The sequence below is a fragment of the Henckelia pumila genome, chromosome 1, assembly GCF_033568475.1.
Source record: "Henckelia pumila isolate YLH828 chromosome 1, ASM3356847v2, whole genome shotgun sequence".
In the NCBI taxonomy this organism is placed as follows: Eukaryota; Viridiplantae; Streptophyta; class Magnoliopsida; order Lamiales; family Gesneriaceae; genus Henckelia; species Henckelia pumila.
In genome coordinates, this window is record NC_133120.1 from 124,810,529 (window position 1) to 124,831,333 (window position 20,805).

Consider the following 20,805-nt stretch of genomic DNA (forward strand, 5'->3'; position numbering starts at 1 on the left):
TACATGTAAAAGTTAAATATTGACTATGACATAAAAATATATATTTTTTAGTTTTTAAAATATCAAAATACTTTAGTTTTTATTTTCTTGTAGATAAAGTAAACATATTTTTTTCACAAAATTTTTAATTAAATTAAATACTTATCCAGTTTCCTAAAAGATTGAAACACCAAAATACTTTAGTTTTTATTTGTTTGTAGATGGAATGACATATTTTTTTCAACAAAAAATCTTATGTATTTTAATTTGCGTAAGGACCTATTGAACTAAATAATTATATCATAATTTCATGAATATAAAAAAATATCATATTTTTAAACGTTATTAATATATATATATAAATTAAATTACACATCGGTGTTGAAATAAATCAGATTTTTAAACGTTATTAATATATATATATATATAAATTAAATTACACATCGGTGTTGAAATAAATCAATTCATCGATATATATATATATATATATATATATATATATATATATAAATATCATATTTTTAAACGTTATTAATATATATATATATATATATATATATATATATTAATTAAATTACACATTGGTGTTGAAATAAATCAATTCATGTGGAGTCGATTTTTAATCCAAAATAATAAATAAAGAACAAACCAACACACAAATATCATATATGTAAACGTTGAAATTTAAAAAATAAACTATTTTTCCTCCTCAAAAAATCTAAAAACTATAACATTATTTTATGAGATGATGTTACAATTAACGAAGGAAAATTTTTACAATATTCTAAGATGGATATCTTCAATTATTTTTAGCAAAAATATAAGATTGATATTATTTAAATATTATTTAAGTCTTTAAATATATCTATGTTAAGCGATCTATTACGGGTTAGTTAATAAATCAAAAAAAGAAATCTAGAAAAATTATGAATGACACGTCTCACATTAAATTAAGATCCTGTAAAAATTAAATTGACGCAAATTTTCAATCAGATTAGTAAATAAAAAAATATGCAACAAAACGGTTGAGATAAAATATGGAATGTTAACATTTATAATTAAAGGCATTCAAAATTCAATCAAAAAATTTCAGCAATGAGAGCATTGTAAGCAAAAATAGATCAGTAGATTTTGAAAAACGAGAAATCAAAAATAAAAGAGGATGTCCAACAAATACATTGATCGTTAACGATACTGACATACAAGTAATGAAAGACGATAACATACCAGAATGTAGATGAGAATGATGAAATTATTGTTATTCTTTGCAAGTAAATATTTTTAGCATAAAAAAGAGACCGTCTGATTAAATAATAATGATAGAAAAATAAAAATGATTGATTAATATCACAAGAATTGTTATTAAAAATGATGATAATAATGATTCTTTCATGGAGAATAAAAAACACATGATATGAAAAATCGTTAAAGAGATAAAAATCTCAAATATAAAATAAAAAAATATTTGAAGCAATAATTTTAAATTAACGTTTAGAATGCATTATCTATACCAAATTTTTTCCATAAACAAATAGTGATCAACATATAACATAGAAAATTACAAAATCATATTTAATATAATTTGATTAACATATCTCACTTATTAACAAATAAAGAATAAATCATACATACATGAGATAGAAAATAAGACGAATTCATGGTACGAATCATTTATAATTTCTCAAGATTAATAAAAAAATAGAAAACTCGATCAAACTGTAATAATTACATAAGTTTCAATATCAATATTGTGTTAATATAAAACTACAATAAACGTGACACTTATATTTATAATTTTACATGAATTATATATTGATAATGTCTTATTCTAAACTGATTATGTGGATGTAAAATAATCATGACCGTAAATAATACAAACATTAAAAATGCAAGTGTTACATTGTTCGAAAATGTTGCAAATTAATATTTTTATTAGTTGCAATGTCGAAAATTATATAGATTACATCACTAAGACATGTAATAATTTTTTTTTTCAAAAATTATATATTATTACCATGAAAATCATTTGTTAACTTCGTGTTAATATCATCTAATCTCATTTCAATTAATTTATTTAACAACGTTTATCGATAACAAAATATGTTTTCACGTGCATCATACGTGATTTTTACTAGTATATTTAAATATATGTATATATTATTTTTTTTTGACAAAAAATATATGTATATGTTAGTAAACATGTGTACACGATTATGTAAGTAATTAAACTTTTATCTAAAATATAGTTTCATATTTGTACATAATAAATTTTTATAGGAAATATAATAAGATTATGTAATTGCTATTTAATATTGGTAAAAACTCTTGTGAGACCGACTCATGGATAATTTCATGAGACGGATCTCAACCCGACCCAAATAATAATAAAATATTATTTTTTATGTACAAAGTATTACTATTCATGATACTTCTCCCTTACTTTCGGATGATCTTAAAAATATGAGTCGGTTCGATCCATCTCATTAATATAAATCCATGAGACGGTTTTACAAGAGACCTACTATTTATTATTATATTTTTCAATCACTGATTTAGTGATTTAGTATTTGTTTTATTTAAAAAAAAAACATAAAACTATGAGATAAGAATATTTTGAGAGAGAAAAAAATAGTATAACATAACATTGCTATCCATGTCTCAACTCTCAAGTCTCAATCTTAAATAATAGTAAATGTATATATCTTAAGGAGGTGTTCAAGTTGGTGGAGTAGGTGAATGTTTGACTAGAGGTCAGAAGTTCAATTCTTCCTACCAACACTTTTTTGGACAAACCTATCACACAGAGCTTGCCTAGTGTGGTTTACTTGACTAACGTAGTTAATTTGCAGGCTATTATTGCAAACTATTGCGTTAATTTGAGAGTTTACCCAATGCACATCGAAAAATAGCCGGTACGAATTCCCACGTCATAATATATATATATATATAAGTAATTAATGTGACAGAAAAGTGAAAAAAGAAAAATAATTAAAAGTGGTCCTTTCCCCGGTGGGGCGAGTCAGTGTTGTGCAGATAGAAAAAGGCTGGGAAAAATATTATTGCACGGCAAGACATAGGACGCCAACACATGCATGCACATCTCATTTTTTCTGAAAATTATAAGATAATAGATTTAAATATAATATAATTTAATATTTTGGGGATGCCAAAATAAATATACACCGATTAGTTCAAGTTGGCCATGAACTATATATATATATATATATATATATATATATATATATATATAATATTTACTAATAATTTGATGTAACTAGATAGGTGGGGTCAGACAAAATGGAATTATTTATAAATAATATGTATAAAATATTGCATAGTACCAAAGCAAAAAAGAAAGATGAAGAGACAGAAGAGTTAATTGGAAGTCGGAAGCTGGACCTTATTTAATTTTATTTATTGCCAATTTATTATTTAATTTTTTTTAAATGAAAAAGTGTATACTTTATTCGGCCTTTCTTTTGTTCCTACCTTTCTCTCTTTTCTCAATCACATTCATTATCATTCTGTCACATTCTGCTTGCACAGGTCCTACTTCAGTTTCCACACCTATACATACATATACAACTTTAATTATATATGTATATATACACACATTATAATATTACAATTTTGGTTTGATCTTAATCATATGTTTTTGTCGTTTTGTAATTTTAATTTTTTTATGTTGTTAAATTCAAGTAAACATCATGTATTTTTGAATTTTTATGATTTTAAATTTTTTAATTGACAATGATGATGCAAAACTACACATCTCAGGTCCGCATTAGTGTCATCAACGTTATGTAAGAAAAAATGATTATTTTAAACAATATTCGTTAAAACAAAAAAAAATGGTAACATACAAAGCCTAGCTAAGATTATTTTTCATATATAATTCTATACCCGAAGTTTGCAAAAATTCGGAAGGGTAATATTTTTAACTTTATTTTTGAAATATAATCCGATTATATACGTCTCTTATTAATTTGCATGCGATAGCATGAAGAAGGCTTAAATTGGTCCTAAAGAAATATAAAACCATACGTATCATGTGAGATTCTAAAATTTTTTAATTGTATGGAATCTGATTCAGAACCGTAGATTGGAGGGAAGATATCACGGTGCTAGACGGAGTGATCTCTGCACTCTCTTGTACATATCCTCGACGTTAATAGATCATGTGAATATATTATGATCTCATGAATTTTAGGGAGTGCTTGCAAACACTAAAAAAAATTGATTGTTAGCTTTTAGTTTAAAAAAAATCATTTTTTTTGTGTTTTTTAAACCTAGATTATGTGTTAGCTTATGCTTAACTTAATTGAAATCCAAAACCTAGTCATGTGGTGATTATGATTCTCCAAAAGTGATTCTAATAAGAAGGTCATTGTTAAAATCACTCTAATCACTTATTTATCAAACACTACTCAATTATGATTTTTAGATTCTCACATTTGTTTTCAAACACTACCAACTTTTGATTTTTCTTAACTTTTTTATAATCTATAAATTAATCACTTCTACAAAAGCACAATCTATTGCAAACACTCCCTTAATATGTTACATCGATTATCGAAAATTTGTTCTCTATAGTAGTGTTTGACGGTTGATTAGATCCTACCCTATGAGTATTACCTCATGGGATAGGTGAAATCATTTTATTGGTTCTTATCATATGAGTCTCACTCAATCATGGGGGCTCGCATGATATTAACCAATAAAATTATTCCACTTACCTCATGGGATAATACCCATGAGGTATGATGAAATTTTCCGTGTTTGACATTTTCTTAAACAAGATTTTCAAAAATTTCAAAACCCTCATTAACAGCAAATACTTCTTTTTAAAAAAACTAGGGAAGTTCTTTTAAGGGTTGACCTGAAGAGGTGCTCATTCCACATGAGTCACGCCCATTGGCTCATGTGGAGAATAAATCGATGAATGTGCACAAGCGGCAGGGACCTGAAGGAGGAAGCAACATGGTCCAACCCCAGAGCATATCGTCACAATATTTCAGCAGAAATATGCTCCATATCAGGATCAAACTCTTTCGAATGTGAAAGTTTGATGTTATCATGGTAAGAGAAAGAGCATTTATTTGAAGAGCATGGACAAAGTGTAGATTAGTGATGGGAAATACAAGCAAAAGGGTGCAAGGAATCAATGATCTACGGAAGTAACCTCAGAAACACGCTTTTAAGTATAGAGTCAGAAGTGATTCTCAATAATGGCTGGCTGGCCCTAGATTCTGCGCCTCTCTCTCTCTCTGTTCATTCTTAAATTGAGAATGCGACTATTCGTATTTGTAACAATGACACATTCTCAGGATTCTCTCTCCTTTTTATATGTTACATGACCCTTCATTCTCCCTCTCTGCCAAATCCATCTACTCTCAATACTTTCCCCTCTACACTAACCTACTTCCCCTTATTTCTATTTGTATTTGTATTTGTTTTTTTTAAAAAATTAAATCAAATCGAACTCAAGAAATCATCTCAATATTTATAAGATTACTTGATCAATATGTATAAATTAATTATGAGCCATATATGTGAAGAAGCTAATCATCCATTTATTTGATAATGATAATGATAATGATAATGATAATGATAAATCATATCCTTGATGAAAATGCAAGCCCAAGCTCCATTGATGTCAACTCAATGATGGTAGGTTTGAGTTCCCATCCCAACACTTGATTATTCAACAGTCACAAAATGACACATATTGTGCTTCTTCAACATATGTGTCCAAAATCCTTTTTTTAATTTTTTTTCCCTATTATATATTATATTATATATAATTGCATCCAACTGTCACCTGCACGTATGTACAAAATTTTTATCTCAGCGTCTGACAAATTTTCTTGTATTACATGAGACATATGACAATTTTACTATGATACTATTCTTCATGTAACCATGACAAAGATCGACTCATTTTTTGTATCGATTCTGAACATATCGACTTATTCTCAAGTTGATAACCTAACAAAAGTATCTTTTACATTAAAAAAATACATTTACTTAACAAGGTTTTAGGTGTAATACTCATGATTCTTGTCCTTTAATGATTGAAATGCAATTAGTTGGACTTAATCCAAATCCATTCTATCCATGTACAGGATGAACACATAATGGTAGATTTGTACTCTAATATCGCGTTAAGATTATCGATTTAGGTATAACTCTACCTCAAAACATTGTTCAAGCAGGGAAGATTGTTCAAATCCATATATACCACTTCTAATAAATTAATTCAGTCCATTTGGTACATTTAATAATTATTATGCAATGTATAATGACTAGTCGGAGAACCATTAGGACACCATAATTGTTGGAGCCAAAATAACTAAATTTAGAGAACATGGTACGAGCAAAATCATGTTTTTATTTTAATTGTATGAATTAGTGTGTCTGATCCCAAGGTTTAACATGAAAGAAGGCGACCACCTCTACAAATTTTTCTTCTAGTTTCACATTTTTGTAACTTTCTAAGAAAAACATTTCATCAATCTTTCGTGAACATTTTTTTTTTTTTTAAAAAAAAAGCCTTTTCTTGAACATGAATTAGAATGGGGCAAGATTTGGATATACATAATGAATAGAATAGTATCATTCACAATGAATTCTAAATGAAGACACTTGTGGTTTGACTAGCATTAAATTAACTAGTAAATGCACCTTGCAGCTTCTAACTTTAAGGACTCGGTTTGGCCCACTCTTAATTGCATAACAAATTCTCAAAACTTATTTCTTCCATGTCCTCTTTCAATTAGACATTACACCACTCCTTTAGACTTTACTACTGGCCAAGTATTATTCACATGTATATGCCAAGAATGCAATAAAAATTTGGGAGAGTAAGGCAAATAAGATTGAAATTCACCATGAATCTTTTTAGTTTAAAGGTATAATAGTAGTGGACTAAAGAAGTGACAATCTTGCATCAGCAGTAAAACATTAACTTCCTAATATTCTCAGCAAGTTTAGGCAAAGGTGTTGTCTTAGCCGGCGATGTCCTAGAAACAGTGGGTGTTCGGGTTGAGGCATTTGAATCCGAGTGCTCAAGATATAACCGGCCTCTGTAGGCAGCAAGATGAGCATAATATGCAGGAGGGACCAAAGAAATAGGCTTGGTGCACCTCACGAATGTGTAGCAAAGATTGTAAACCAGCTTCTGCATCTCATCGGAGGTGAACTCGTTTTCATCCCACAAAATGTGGTAATGAATGGGCCGACTTGTACCCTTTACGCCCCAATGGCTACAGAGGTAGAAGTCGAAGGCTTTTGGATGAGTTATCACCGTATCCACCACGGTTCCAGGAGGTATATTTTCATCCGAGAAGTGATTCTCTGTGAAAGATTTATTGGTTTGATCACAAGGGAATAGCCGAGTATGGTGCCGTTTCTGCACTACTGCGAAAGTGATCGGAGGGTTATAACTCGGGAATCTTGAACACGCGTGTCGAATGGCTTCTAATTCTTCATGCAAAACTTTTTCGAACTGTGTTTCACTGACTCCATCTCGAAAAAAGATGATTCTTTGTGGAAGTTTTGAGAGCTCTTCGTAAAAATCATCTAATATTTCTCCTACCATTGTGCTAAGGTCTTGAATAATCTCTTGTCGATGCGTCTGGGACCTCATTCTTGAAACATACTTGTTTGCCGAAGGCCAATTAACGCTTCCAACGACAGCAGCAACTGAGGGACTAAAATCGTCTAATGGATGAGGATGTGTCACATCCGCGCCCATAAAGATCACCGGGTTGTCTTGCCTGAAGAGCCTTGGGATTTGAGAAGGTAATGAGTTGTAAAGTGCAACAGTGCATCCCCCAACTTTGGCATTGATCTTAAGAGCCAAGTTCGCAAGAAACTGTGAACTTAACTTGCCAATATTCGAGTATAAACAGCACTGGCTAACGACTCCTATACTTGTTTCAGCAATTCGTTTCAAATCTGCATATCCTTTGTGTTTCTTCTCCATGACACAGATAAGCAGTTGAAGATTGCTGAAGGCAGCTTTATGAATTTTCTCGAGTTTAGATTCCAAAAGCCTCGCATTTCCAAGGACGTGCATTGACTCGAAGATTGGACTCAAAACTGTGTTTTTGTGGAGAAAAATGCCCAGTTTTTCACATCTTTGAGACAGCTGGTTTATGAATTTTGGAATGCAAGACTTTTGATCTGAGGTGCCACCAAAACTTATAATCGCCCACCGATCAACTCGAGTACCCTCGAAGACATGGCTATCTAAAAGATTCCACTGTCGATCATGACGTGAAGGAGTCAGGTTCCTCACATGACCACCGTTTCCAAGCCTAAGTTTTGGAGGCTGAAGAATTCTACCGGTCAATCGTGTCATTTCTTTCGAAACTTCGAGTTTAAATTCTTTTCCATGATCGCCACTGCGAAAACAAGAAGAACAAATGGATTAATCACAAGCCAAAATACCATCCACAAAATGTCATATGTTAGTAATTTTACCTAGTTGGGCCAAACGATCCTTCCATAACACTGGCGATGATTTTCTTGCGTTCTCGAGGTTTTTGACAGCCCATTTTAAGTACTTTCGTAGTCTGATCATCCGAGAGCTTACCGAAAAACTTCTGTCCCTCACAAATCACACAAAGCTCCATAGGTAGATAACATGCTTTCCTCCTACTAATCTGCAAGCAAGGCAAATTTCGATACTGCACATCATAATCATAGTGATCCTTGAAATAGCTAACAACTCTTAGTTTCGTCCCATCTCTATCAGGAAAAGATAGATTTCCAGTAACTTCTTCGGTTAAGCTACAAACTCGGTATCTTTGAACAGTTTCTCTATGGCAAACAAAGACCCTAATGTTCTTCATTGCTTTCTCCACTTCTTTCCTCTCTTCGTTCGTCAAACTTTTGGCCTTGTTTTGAAAGATATCATGCATAAAATCAAACCGTTTTTGCAAATAAGGGATCACTCCGATACTTTCATGAAAGGCTGTCACCAAGAAATCAACATTTAGAGCAAGGCCTTGTTGTGTTGGCCTTAAGCTCTGGAAGAATCCCCCAAGTGCAACAGCTCCACCCCCTATTTCTTTTTCTCCACCGATCGAATTCGTGTAAAACGACCTCCCAGCCGCTATACACTTTTCTGTTGGACTCTCCCGCATTACTACATCCAATGCATGGATATATTCTTGGGGAAGGGGAGCGATTTCATCTCCTTTATTCAAATAGCTACTCAAGGATTCACCATCAAACTTTGATACGAGCTTCATACTAACTCGAAAAATCTTATGTTGCCTAGTATTTTCTTGCGGATTCATTGATTCTACACACATTAAAACCGGTTTACCATCAGCTATAGGGAGGTTAACATAAAACTCAAGCCTGTCATCTTGAAACTCTACAGGGCTATAGATAGTCCTTCTACCATCATACACCGGAAGAGCACCGGATAGTCTCGCTGAATTCTCCACGACGAGTTTGCGCTCGATCATTCGCGAAATTTCCTTGGATGGATTCGGAGAAATTTCGACATCGTAATGAAAAATCCGCTGCGATGGATCGAATTGGACTAAGAAATGATTGGCAAGGAGGTTAACAACCCTCCCTTCCACCCCGCCGGAATCCGGCCTTCTTGCAACAGTCAATGCATTTGGTTTAGCATCAGCAATCTTTCTTCCATTTCTCTTATCAAAGGGTACACGGATTTTCTTCTGAATCTCAATTTCAGCTGCAAACTTCTTGGAATTAGCGAAGCAACATAAACATGACTGACTGACGCAAATTCTTAGCAATACAAATCTTACAACCTCAGCAGAAAGCATAAGCAAGACCAATATCCTTAAAAGACAGTAAAAAAAGATGACACTTTTGACCGCAAAAACACCTTTTTTCCATCATCCACTCTCGGAACATTACTACGCATGATTGCAAAAACACACGCATTTTATTGAAGTCCGGCACGCAAAAGAGAAAAAAAACAAACGAAATCAATAAACACGAGAGAAAAAGGGCATTCAACACCAAGAAATTACCTCGAGAAACCTGGGAATCAGAAGAAGTGGCGACACGAGGATTACTTTCCTCCAACGAGGATTTGCGGAAATGGGTATTTGATTGAAAGCTGTGGTTTTGAAGAAAAGGTGGGGTTAGCGTGAGATGGAGAGGTATAGTGGGAGGCAGAGGAAGCAAAGGCGGCAAAGTTTGGTGCAGATTCTGATGATAACCAAAACCAAAGCCGTAGCCATAAGCAAGCCTGTTGGAACTCTGCAACAAGTGGTGGTGGTAATGGTGGGCATGAGCGGTTGGATTTCCCGTAAAAGTGGTTGTTTTTGAGGCATTGGACTGCTCGTCTTCCATAACTGAGGTCGAGAGATGAAACAGCAAAAGGGACTGTTTGCATGAAAGAGAAAGGGAACTTATTCAAGCAGAAATCATAGTCAATGCCCCCACAGAGAAGGAGAGAGAGAGAGTTCTTGGCTTTGTAGCTTTGATTTTACTTGGGAAAAAACAGCAACAGCTTCTGTTCTTTGTGAGAGCTCTTTGTTCTATTTGTTCACTCAAATTCTGTGTTTCTTGGTCAATCTATGACTTTCCCATTTGTTATCATACATTTGAATTGATTCTCTCTTCTTCTTTTTTATATATATAAAAAATATTGTGTAAATGTGCCGTCTATAATCTATATGGATATATACATATATATATATATATATATTTATATTATATAAATATTGACATTTTGATTTTACAAGGGCTATTTTAGAAAGCTTGTTACAACAGAAAGCTTAGTTTTGGATAAGGCTAATTTTTTTGTGATACGATCTCATAAATTTATATTTGTGAAATGAGTCGACTTAGTTTATATTTATAATAAAAAAATAATATTTTTAATACGTCTAATTAAATTATATATCTATCTCACAAATCGACTCCTGAGATAGTAATTTTTGTGTTTTGGTAATTGGAAGGTGAGTGGTAAGCATTTCAATAGGTGTAATTCATAATTTTAAACTGTATGATCAAGCTGACGAGATGTTAGCATAATAGTAGTGTCATTATGCTAAAATGTAATATTCAAAATTGATTTGGAGTTCATGAAAATATATGAACTCCCATAACGTCATATTAAATTGAACTCTTGATGTAATGTTAGCATACTATCATTATACTAACATCTCATCAAACTAACTTCCAAATGTCTAAAAAAATTTTATTGTTTCGGTGATAAACACAATTATTGCTCCAGTAATAAATCTTAGATTGATTGTTTGTTATAATTGAATAACTGGACAAACATTTGGCATATGACACATATTGTCGCAAGTGAACTACTTCAGTTGGAATAAAAACATATGCAATATTTGATTTTAAACAAAAAAAAAAATAAAAAATCGTCAAACAAATTTGTAACCAGGAAAAAAAGGACAAAGTAATTAATTGACGAAATATTTGAAATGTCACATTGGAGCCTAATGTTCTCTTTTACTACGTTTGACTCCAACATAGAAAGAAGATTATAGCCGAGGATATTGTCCCTTTGTCTTCGATTAATTATATCAAGTCAAAGGAAATGGGAAAGGCCTTGTTGTCTTGTTTAAAGCTAATTAATAATTTTTATTAAACAATATATTCTTGAAATTGATTGGACTTTATAATGATCCATCCACCTAAAATGACAAATCTAAGCAACAATGTGTTTGTTTTCTAATCAACAAATTACTCCATCGTAATGACCGTCGTTATCGTCATAATTGTCGTCGTTTCAAAGTTCGATTTCGATACTCATGGAGTCATTTAGTCATACAACATTGATGTTAGAATGTTTACAAGATTAGACATCAGTTTGGATTTAGTAGAGACAGGAGTTGAGGTAGCTAGGCGGATTCTAAATTTATATATTTGTTTGAAAAAAAATTCAATAATTTACTAGAAGTCTCATAGCTCTTCAGGAATTTATTTATCACTATTCTTCATGATAAAATCATAAAAAGATAAGCTCGTTCTTTCTTTTATATGTGTTTTTTTATTTTTTTAAAAAAAGTCTCAATTTTGGTGGATTACAGTTGAATCTCGAATTCGAGATTTCGTCCCAAACTTGAACAAAAAACATGTTTTTAGATATTTTTTTAAAAAAAATGTATTATAATTTTTTAAGGGAAATGCCATGATGAAGTCATATGCATTGATAATTAAGCCGGGGTCAATGTTCTTCAAAGAACCACAAATTCTTCGATTGCTATTAACTTTAAGTTGGTCATTGACTCGCTTTATTGCTTGAAATTGGGCTTTCTTTTAGGTTCTTTTTAAATCCTATTTCAAACATTTATATTGCAATTTAAGACTTTTTTTAACATAAAAGTCCAAAAATTATGTGCAAACATAACGAAATCAAATAAAACAATACCAATACGATTGTTGCATTTTTTAATCATAATATGGAGTTATATCCAAATCTATAAATTAATTTCAAGAACTTTTTTATATAATTTTTCCTTATCATTTTAAAATTAAAGTAGTGCAGTGTCGCACCATTTTTCTAAATAAGTATAAATCGGGAGGGAAATTTCTTATAATCTACGAAAAAAAATATAATAATCTATAATAGTTGTTCAAAAAAGTCTCACGCCAATAAAAATTACCACATTATCATCATATTTTAAAATTTTTAAAAATCATTTCGATTATAATAATGATAATTATCGGATAAAATGAATAGGGCCCTATTAATGATTTAATTCTTGTCCCTAATCCATCACTCCTTATAGCTAATATCATATAAGAAAATTCGTGTGAGGTCATCTCACGGATCAATCTTGTATAAAGGATCTCTAATCCAAACTAACTTGGCTCGACCAATAAAAATATTATTTTTATATCAATATTTTTTTTGTACCACTAATAGATGATCGATTCATCTCACAAGTATATACTTTTTGTTATAGACTTTCGTTATCCATGATTATATAAAATTTAATATGTGGGTAATTATTATTTTTTGAGTCGTGAATATATAAATTGGAATAATTTAAAAAATAAAAATTCAAAATATTACCAACAAATATAAATCTATGAAATTGTCTTACAAAATACTACTCTCTTATATAATTCACTTACCCTTTTAGCAACCCTTTTGCCTCAACTTTTGTCAACATGTTAAGTGGTGGTGGGTTACCGAATGGTATATACTACATTTACTTGAAAATTGGGCTACCTTTCGGTTTTAAAAATATAAACTAATTATTAAACATATAATAAATTATATTATCTGATTATTTATATAATAAAAGCTTATATATGTGTGTTGTAAGTTGCAACTGTTGTTGGGATTTGATTATAGAGTCGGGATGGCGGGTCTACGGTGTGTTTGACCAATCTTTGGATCCGGATCCGTCCCAAATCCAACGGGTCCGACCCAATATAAAGTCTAAAAATTAAGAGCAATTTGCTCAAAAATTCTCAAATGCAAACATGTTTTGCTTGAACTTTCTAGTCGTAAAATATGGTTCAACATCATAATTGTTTAAATCATGTTTGCATTGGGAATTTTTCAGCAACCTACCGAAAAATTAATTCATCCATCAAAATTCTATAACAATTCAATAATATTTAAATCAAAAGACGACCACACTGTGAACTAAAATTAGAGATTTGAACATTTGTTATTTAATTTAACATAATATAGAATATGAATATATTATATTAATATATATCGGATGGGTCTGTTAAATCCCGTAACCCATGGACCCGTTTTTATATACATTGATTGAGTTTAGACCCATCCCACAATATATTTGACCATGTTTACATCTCTTATCTATTTTTTTATGACATGAGAGTTTTGTGTATATTGGGTAAATACTCGAACTGACGCAAGAGTTTGTAAATTATACGAGTCAGGTAAATCGCATTAGACAAGCTCTTTGCAACATACTTATTTGAGAAAGTGCTGGTAAAAAAAATCGAACATTTGACCACTAATAAATATTTACCTATTCTACCAACTCAGACACCTTTTAAAATTCCGTTGTCCTACCCATTGTAATCCTTATTCCCTAATCCTAATAAAGACATTATAATGGGTTTGTCATCTGCCGAGTGAGGAATTGAAGAATATCATTTTTAAATTCAAAACATTAGTTATATTATATTACTGCATTACTTAGATTTAACATAAATATCCTTCTCAAATCATGAAACCCAGTGATATTAAAAAAAAAATTAAATCTGCTAAATAATAAATTTTAAAATAAAAATTATGCAAGAAAATTAAATAAAAAGTATTTAAATATAATTTTATTTTGCATAAATATATTATATGGTACGTATAATATAAAATATTATAAATGCACACGGGGTTGAGGTATCAATCAAAGATTGAAATGAAGCGAAAATGTATTCTTCGATGGCGGAGGGAATTTTGTTGAGTTTTTTTGGTCCAAAAAAAAAAATTACTTTTATGATTCTAATAAATAATCATCATTTTTAGGTTTTAAAATAAAGTACGGATATTAAATTATGTAAATTATTTGTTGTCATATTTTCAGTCGATGTGATGCATAAATTGTTCCCGTTGCGTCTTGTTTCTTTCCATACAAGAATTGAGCGTGATTTACCATATTTATACGGAGGAATATCAGCCAAAAAAGGTTTGAAATTTTCAATCACACTCATTCAGAGTAGTTGTAATCCATCGTAATGGTGGGTGAAATTGTTTTGACTTGATACAGAATGGAATTGAAACTTGCTCGAATTTATTCATCTAAACGAGTCAGAGAATTTAAAATCCACCAAATCGAGCAATCCAAGCGCAACATCTAACAAAATTCCAGTACTAATTTTCACCACAATTTATTGCATTGCAACAAATTAAATAACGTAGGACCAGGATTTAACCGCATGAAGAAACTGATAAAGGAGCCATGATTTTACAATAACTCAACAGGATCACAGAAAATTGATTTTCAACCTACTTTGGTACAATCGAGTGCTTCGAATCCATTATCCTTAACATGTAAAATATCCGAGTAAATGAACTGATAAAACTTTTCAAAACCACCTGAAAAATAATAAAAACTAGACATCAAGCCGCGCTCTCTTTCTTAAGCTTTGCAAGCTCTTGCCTTACAACTCCTGCTCTCTGTAGTTTCACAATAACAACAGTTAAGACTACTATGCTAGAAAAATCGCCTTTATGCTAAATATGAAGTCACTGGAAAAATTTCGATTCATAATCGCTACAAGAAAAGAACAAACCCTAGGCGTCCAATATTTAAGTGGTCACTACCCTATTCGGATAATTTAGGTTTAACTTTCATGAGGTAAGCGTTATTCAATTCATATTCCTTGTTTTGGTCATTTCCCTTTACATACCATACATGAATGATAATAAGAAAAGCTATGGTAGCACAGATATCGTGCGTACCTTGATTTTGGCCAGCATTAATTTGAATCTATCAAAATCATTCAAGCACGCCCTTCTCTTTTGCACGATCAACTTCCTCCCCCAGGAACTCTTTTCCCACTTCCCCTTGACATCTGCTCAAAAACGTCACCACACTTCAATTAAAATCAATGAAATCAAGTAATGCAAGTGCTATGTTTGCTTGTTTTTTCTGGAATTGTTCTGACTTCTGTAAAATACATACATATCCGCACATTCTACATTTCTTTCACAAAAATACATTTTGATCACATCACATACATCACTCACAATTTAAGATACATACTTATTTCAAACAAAATCAAACAGACTTAGCTCTATAGGACATCTAGAGTAGAAAATGTCTCTTTTAAAAGCATCACCAAGCATACATCAAATTCCTGAATTCAAATTCTGTAAACACTTTAAAGAAAATATTTTCTAAAAATACCAGAAACATTACCAAGAACTACCAAGGTTTATTAATTCAAGTAATACGCACCAGCCGCTTCCATTGCAGCAATAAGTGTCTTCTTCTTCGGCACCCTTTTGATGTCAATCTTGATGTCAGTAAGCGAAAGCCTCTTGAAGTTCATTTGGCTTCGTACCATTTCGGGTGAATCCACTAGAGCCTGTCATTCGATAAACTCGTCCGGATCAAAAATTAAAAAATTTCAATCTTACACAGTATTATCAAAGAAATAGGAATCATAACACTACATTCAATCCCTATTCCCTTCTGACACCTCGAGAGTAAAATGGAAAGCCAATGCCCTTTGATAAATCGTTCACGCAACAAGATCTTTCTTCATTTTAAATCGAAAGACTGAACTTATACGAACACCAAAGTACTGCCAATGCCTCATAATCACATCAAAATTCAACAAATGAAAAAACACAAAATGCTAATTCTTGATCAAGACCTATCGTGCAACAAGAAAAGTAACAACTAGAGCTGCTAATTCAGCTCGACTGATTTAAAATCTACAGCAACCAGCAGAAACCAAAGGAAAAAAAATATCCACAGCATACATCCAACCGAAAATCTCAACCCAAATCCAATATTGATCGAAGATAACTTGAAAGTAACCCGAAGCATCCCGGAAAAACGATCGACAGAAAATGAAAATAGGTAAACAGAGTATAATACATACTCGGTTCTGGTCGATGACGTCAACGATGACGACAAGCTTGCCGTAGTCCTTCCCGTAGTTGACTAACGCCACCCTCCCGATCTCCACATACCTTTTGAACGGCTACACATTACAGAAAACGCTCGAACAAATCAGGTAAACTGAATTCGAAACGAAATTATACAGAAAAATTCACCGTACGAACAGCAAGCCTCCGGCCGATTTTACGGCGGAGGAGGGTCTTGGGGAACTCACCATTTTCGGCGATCACTCGAGGAGGCGTGGTACGATGGAGCGGGGGAGGCAGATCAAGGTTAGCCCAGTGTTGGTACTGATTTGTGGGCTCGCACGTGTTCTGGGCTGGGTTTACTTTTGGGCCAAATTAAATTTAATCCATATAGTTGTAAAGGATTCTTGTAGCATAGAGGTTTGTTTAACTAATTTGGACTTATAAATTCTCAAATTTTGTTTGGTAAAACCAAACACTATACCATCAAATTTTGAAATTAGTTTCAGAATTGGAGTGCTAAGGTCATCTTCAATGTCATTCTCTATTTTAGAGTTCTGTATTTTCTAAAATAGAGTATTAAATTTTCTATTTCAAAAATCTTTTACAACTCATATTCTCTATTTTTGTAAAATTATTATCTATTTTTTATTTTTAATTCCAAATTATTTAACATAAGAAAAATATTGATTATGTAAAGAAACTGAATTAAACATGATCGATATTTTTTTTTTAAAAAAAACAATGCATTTATTTTGACATCAAATTTTCGCAGACAACAGTAAAATACATGCATAAATTGAGATAATTATAAATTACACATACGATCTAAAGACTAATATTCCGAATTAGAATATTCCTCCCACAAATGATCAATAAAAGAATCCCGGAGTGCATAGTCAGCCGACCTATCTTTGATTTGATTATGACGGGCAAGAAACTCTTGGAATGACATGTTCATCGTGCACCATTTCAACTCTGGGATGGGTGCTTCGCGATAATTTGTTATTGACATCTGCTCATCTCGTTCATCTTCAATAATCATATTATGCATTATAATGCACATTGTCATGATATCATGCAACGCATATTTGTTCCAGACTCGTGCAGGACCTGTGATTATCGCTCATTTTGATTGCAATAGACCAAATGCTTGTTCCACATCTTTTCTACAACTCTCTTGTCGAGTTGAAAATATTTATTCTTTAGACCCTTGTGGATTGTGAATTGTTCGAACGTGTCCCACTTTGGATATATACCATCAGCTAGATAGTATCTCATGTTGTATTATTTTCCTTGTATGACATAATTAGCAGGAGGAGCTACCCCATTAGCCAGATTAGCAAAGAGGTGAGATTTTGACAACACATTAATGTCATTGTTTGAACGTAGAAAACCAAAGTATGCATGTCATATACACAGGTCGTAATCAACTACGACATCCAAAATAATTGTTGGTCTTTCACTGCGACCGGTATATTGTCCTGCCCAAGATGTTGGACATTTTTTTCACCTCCAATGCGTAAAATCAAGTCTTACCAGCATCCCTGAAAATCCACGTTTTTCAATATGGAGAAGTCTTTCAATGTCTTGGGCGTTAGGAGAGCAAAGTTACAAGTCGTCAAACACCTCTGACATAGCCCGACAAAATCTCTTCACACTTTCAATCGCAGTGGACTTAGGGTTAAAAACGAGCCGAGCTACTCGTGAACAGCTTGTGAGTAGCTTGGTCAAAGCTCGACTCGAGCTAGGTTTGACCGAGCTCTAGCATACAATCGAGCTCGAGCTCAAGCTTCAAATATATGTGTTCAAGTAGCTTGCGAGCAATTCGATAACACACATATATATAAAATATAATATAAATATAATGTATATAATATTTTATTTATTTATTTATTCATATATTGTGTATTTATATATATATATATATATATATATATATATATATATATATATAATTTTCGATCTCAAGCTTGAGCTTGAGTAGCTCGAGCTCGAGCTCGAGTACGAAATTAACTACTCGATCGAGTAGTTAAATACGAGTCGAGCTCGAGCTTGAGTGGCTCGGCTCGATTTCACCCCTAAGTGGACTCCCCGTTTTCAATATAGCCATCTATTGCATCTTTCCCCACACCGTATGCCAAGATCCGTATTGCAGAAGTTACCTTTGGTTTGGGGACAACCCAGGCCGGTCTAACGCATCCGTTTTCTGCATGAAGTAATTGTCATGCTCTTGAATGTATGTCAAAATGCGCAGGAATAGGTGACGGGACATTTGAATATGTTTCTTGAACATTGCCTCGGTATACATTGGATACTCTGAAAAGTAATCATTATACAAGTGTTGTTTAGCGACCGCTCTATCTCGATCTATCACGGCACGACCATTAAATCGATCCTCCGTGGTGCATGTTACCAACTTGTTGGAAATAAGAAGAGACGATGGTAGCATTGCTTGTAAGTTTGAAAAACACTATCTATTGTTGTTGGTCAATGAGTTGAAGCTCTTTTTTTTTTTTTTTTTATCATGGTAACAAACTCCTCGTCTCCATCAGAGAAGGGGATAATTTCAATCTACCTTCACAGACACTACCTCAATGATATAATTAACGATAGAAATTTATCAATATTTATGGGGTCCATTGAAAAAACTAGAAACCTCACATGTATTGATAAATCTCAATTCTTGAATGTAGATTGAGTTAGTGTCTGTATATGTAGGATCTCATTTACCCAGAGGAGGACAGAGATGCAAGGAAAGAAAAATTTGAACGACCTCCCTCATTAAAATTCATATTGAATTGGAATACATACTAGTCTTAAATAATGTCATTGAATTGTCATATCCACAATTCAATAAAAGATAAGCTTTATATCTATAATGTAGGATGAGATTACATATAATCTGGAGCATCTAATTAGGTATCTTTTAGAATTAAGTAGATAATCTATATCAGATATATCTATCACCATGTAACAGTCATAAATAAATGCACTGAATTATCATATCAACTATTTAGTTAAATATAATATGGAGCGTCAAATTATCTAGCTTTTCAAATCTAGTATAAGCTAAAGACATTGAATTGTCATATCCACAATTCGATAAACGATAAAGTCATTGCATTGTCATATCCACAATGCAGTAAAATATAATTCATTGAAGTGTCATATCCACAATTCAGTAAAAGATAAAGTCACTGAATTTTTTGTCTACATATAGAAGTATTTCCCATAATCTAATCCGGATCATCCCACTATCATCTATCCTACTATAATAAAATTCTTGCATCCCCTAATTCATTCTCTCCAAGCATAATGAATTCATCTCGACGTGGTCCTGGTTTCTCAGTCGAGGACTAGGAGGACAAACTCCTTGTGATAATTTATCTAGACATCTTTCAAAATCATATTATTGGCATAAATCAGTCACATGATAGCTTTTGGTCACGAGTTTCAGCCAATTACAGCGAGCAACACACTAGCCCGTTAACAGAGCATCGTATTATAAAGGCCCTCCAATGTCGATGGTCCAACATAAGCAAGACTATCCAAAGTTTTAGTGGATGTATTCGTCAAGTGGAACTTAGGCAACCAAGTGGTGCTTCATAGAAAGAAATTGTGAGTATTTTTGTTCAATTTTTTTTTAAAATTTTGTGTGTAACTAACATACAATTAACACATGTTTAAAGGTATGAAGCAAAAGTTTTATTTAAGCAATCTGGGTAAACTTGGAGGTTGGATCATGTTTGGTATTTAAAAAATGATCAGGAGAAGTTTAGGTCATCCAATGTTGTCTTACCTGGTTTCATATCAAACATCAGGATTTTTGAATCTTCTCAGTCTGACTATTCCCCCAACACAGAATCCCCAACACCTGATTCTTTAGGATTATCTAGGTTTGCTGTAAACTTAGATGAAGATAGCTCATCGGGGGTTACTCAACGGCCAATCGGAATAAAAAAGCGAAAGCCAAAAGAAAATCTAATGAAGATTATTCAAATGATATTTCCATCATGGCCAAATGTAGTGAGAAGATGATGACTACAATGGAGAATGTCGAGAGCCCATCGATAACAACTCATTGATGTTCAGAAAGAAAGAAATGTTCCATTGGCTTGGAAAGAAGAAAATAAAATGCTACGAATCAACCCATGTATTTTGATGAATCTTTTCGTGTATACTTGCTCAAAGAACAACGAAAAATTTGGCAGAAAAGAGCAGCAAAAGAGGATAGAACTTATGGACCTTCTAATTCGTTTGACCAATAATTCGAC

General features: G+C 32.3%; 2 protein-coding genes across 2 annotated transcripts; both read right to left on the reverse strand.

The window, feature by feature from the left end:
- Positions 1-6,909: 6,909 nt before the first annotated feature.
- Positions 6,910-10,546, reverse strand: LOC140874894 (protein argonaute 7). Its single transcript, XM_073278369.1, has 3 exons — positions 10,002-10,546; positions 8,467-9,697; positions 6,910-8,387 (listed from the first exon to the last, which is right to left on the reverse strand). Exons 1-3 carry the CDS (start codon positions 10,324-10,326, stop codon positions 6,929-6,931), a joined length of 3,015 nt encoding a protein of 1,004 aa, XP_073134470.1. The 5' UTR covers positions 10,327-10,546; the 3' UTR covers positions 6,910-6,928.
- A 4,300-nt stretch (positions 10,547-14,846) lies between these two features.
- On the reverse strand, positions 14,847-16,834 carry LOC140875443 (large ribosomal subunit protein eL14z-like). Its single transcript, XM_073279125.1, has 5 exons — positions 16,777-16,834; positions 16,543-16,644; positions 15,891-16,020; positions 15,392-15,504; positions 14,847-15,106 (listed from the first exon to the last, which is right to left on the reverse strand). The coding sequence occupies exons 1-5, from the start codon at positions 16,777-16,779 to the stop codon at positions 15,050-15,052; spliced, it is 405 nt and encodes a 134-aa protein (XP_073135226.1). The 5' UTR covers positions 16,780-16,834; the 3' UTR covers positions 14,847-15,049.
- Positions 16,835-20,805: the final 3,971 nt, after the last annotated feature.

Excerpts from the sequence above, each read along its gene's own strand:
- LOC140874894 (XM_073278369.1), bottom strand. The coding sequence starts at position 10,326 with ATGGAAGACGAGCAGTCCAATGCCTCAAAAACAACCACTTTTACGGGA. Across the intron at positions 9,698-10,001 it reads TGATTCCCAGGTTTCTCGAG|CTGAAATTGAGATTCAGAAG; the intron begins GTAATTTCTTGG and ends AGAAGTTTGCAG. Across the intron at positions 8,388-8,466 it reads GGATCGTTTGGCCCAACTAG|TGGCGATCATGGAAAAGAAT; the intron begins GTAAAATTACTA and ends TTGTTTTCGCAG.
- LOC140875443 (XM_073279125.1), bottom strand. Across the intron at positions 16,021-16,542 it reads ACGTCATCGACCAGAACCGA|GCTCTAGTGGATTCACCCGA; the intron begins GTATGTATTATA and ends ATCGAATGACAG. Across the intron at positions 15,107-15,391 it reads TAATGCTGGCCAAAATCAAG|AGAGCAGGAGTTGTAAGGCA; the intron begins GTACGCACGATA and ends GTGAAACTACAG.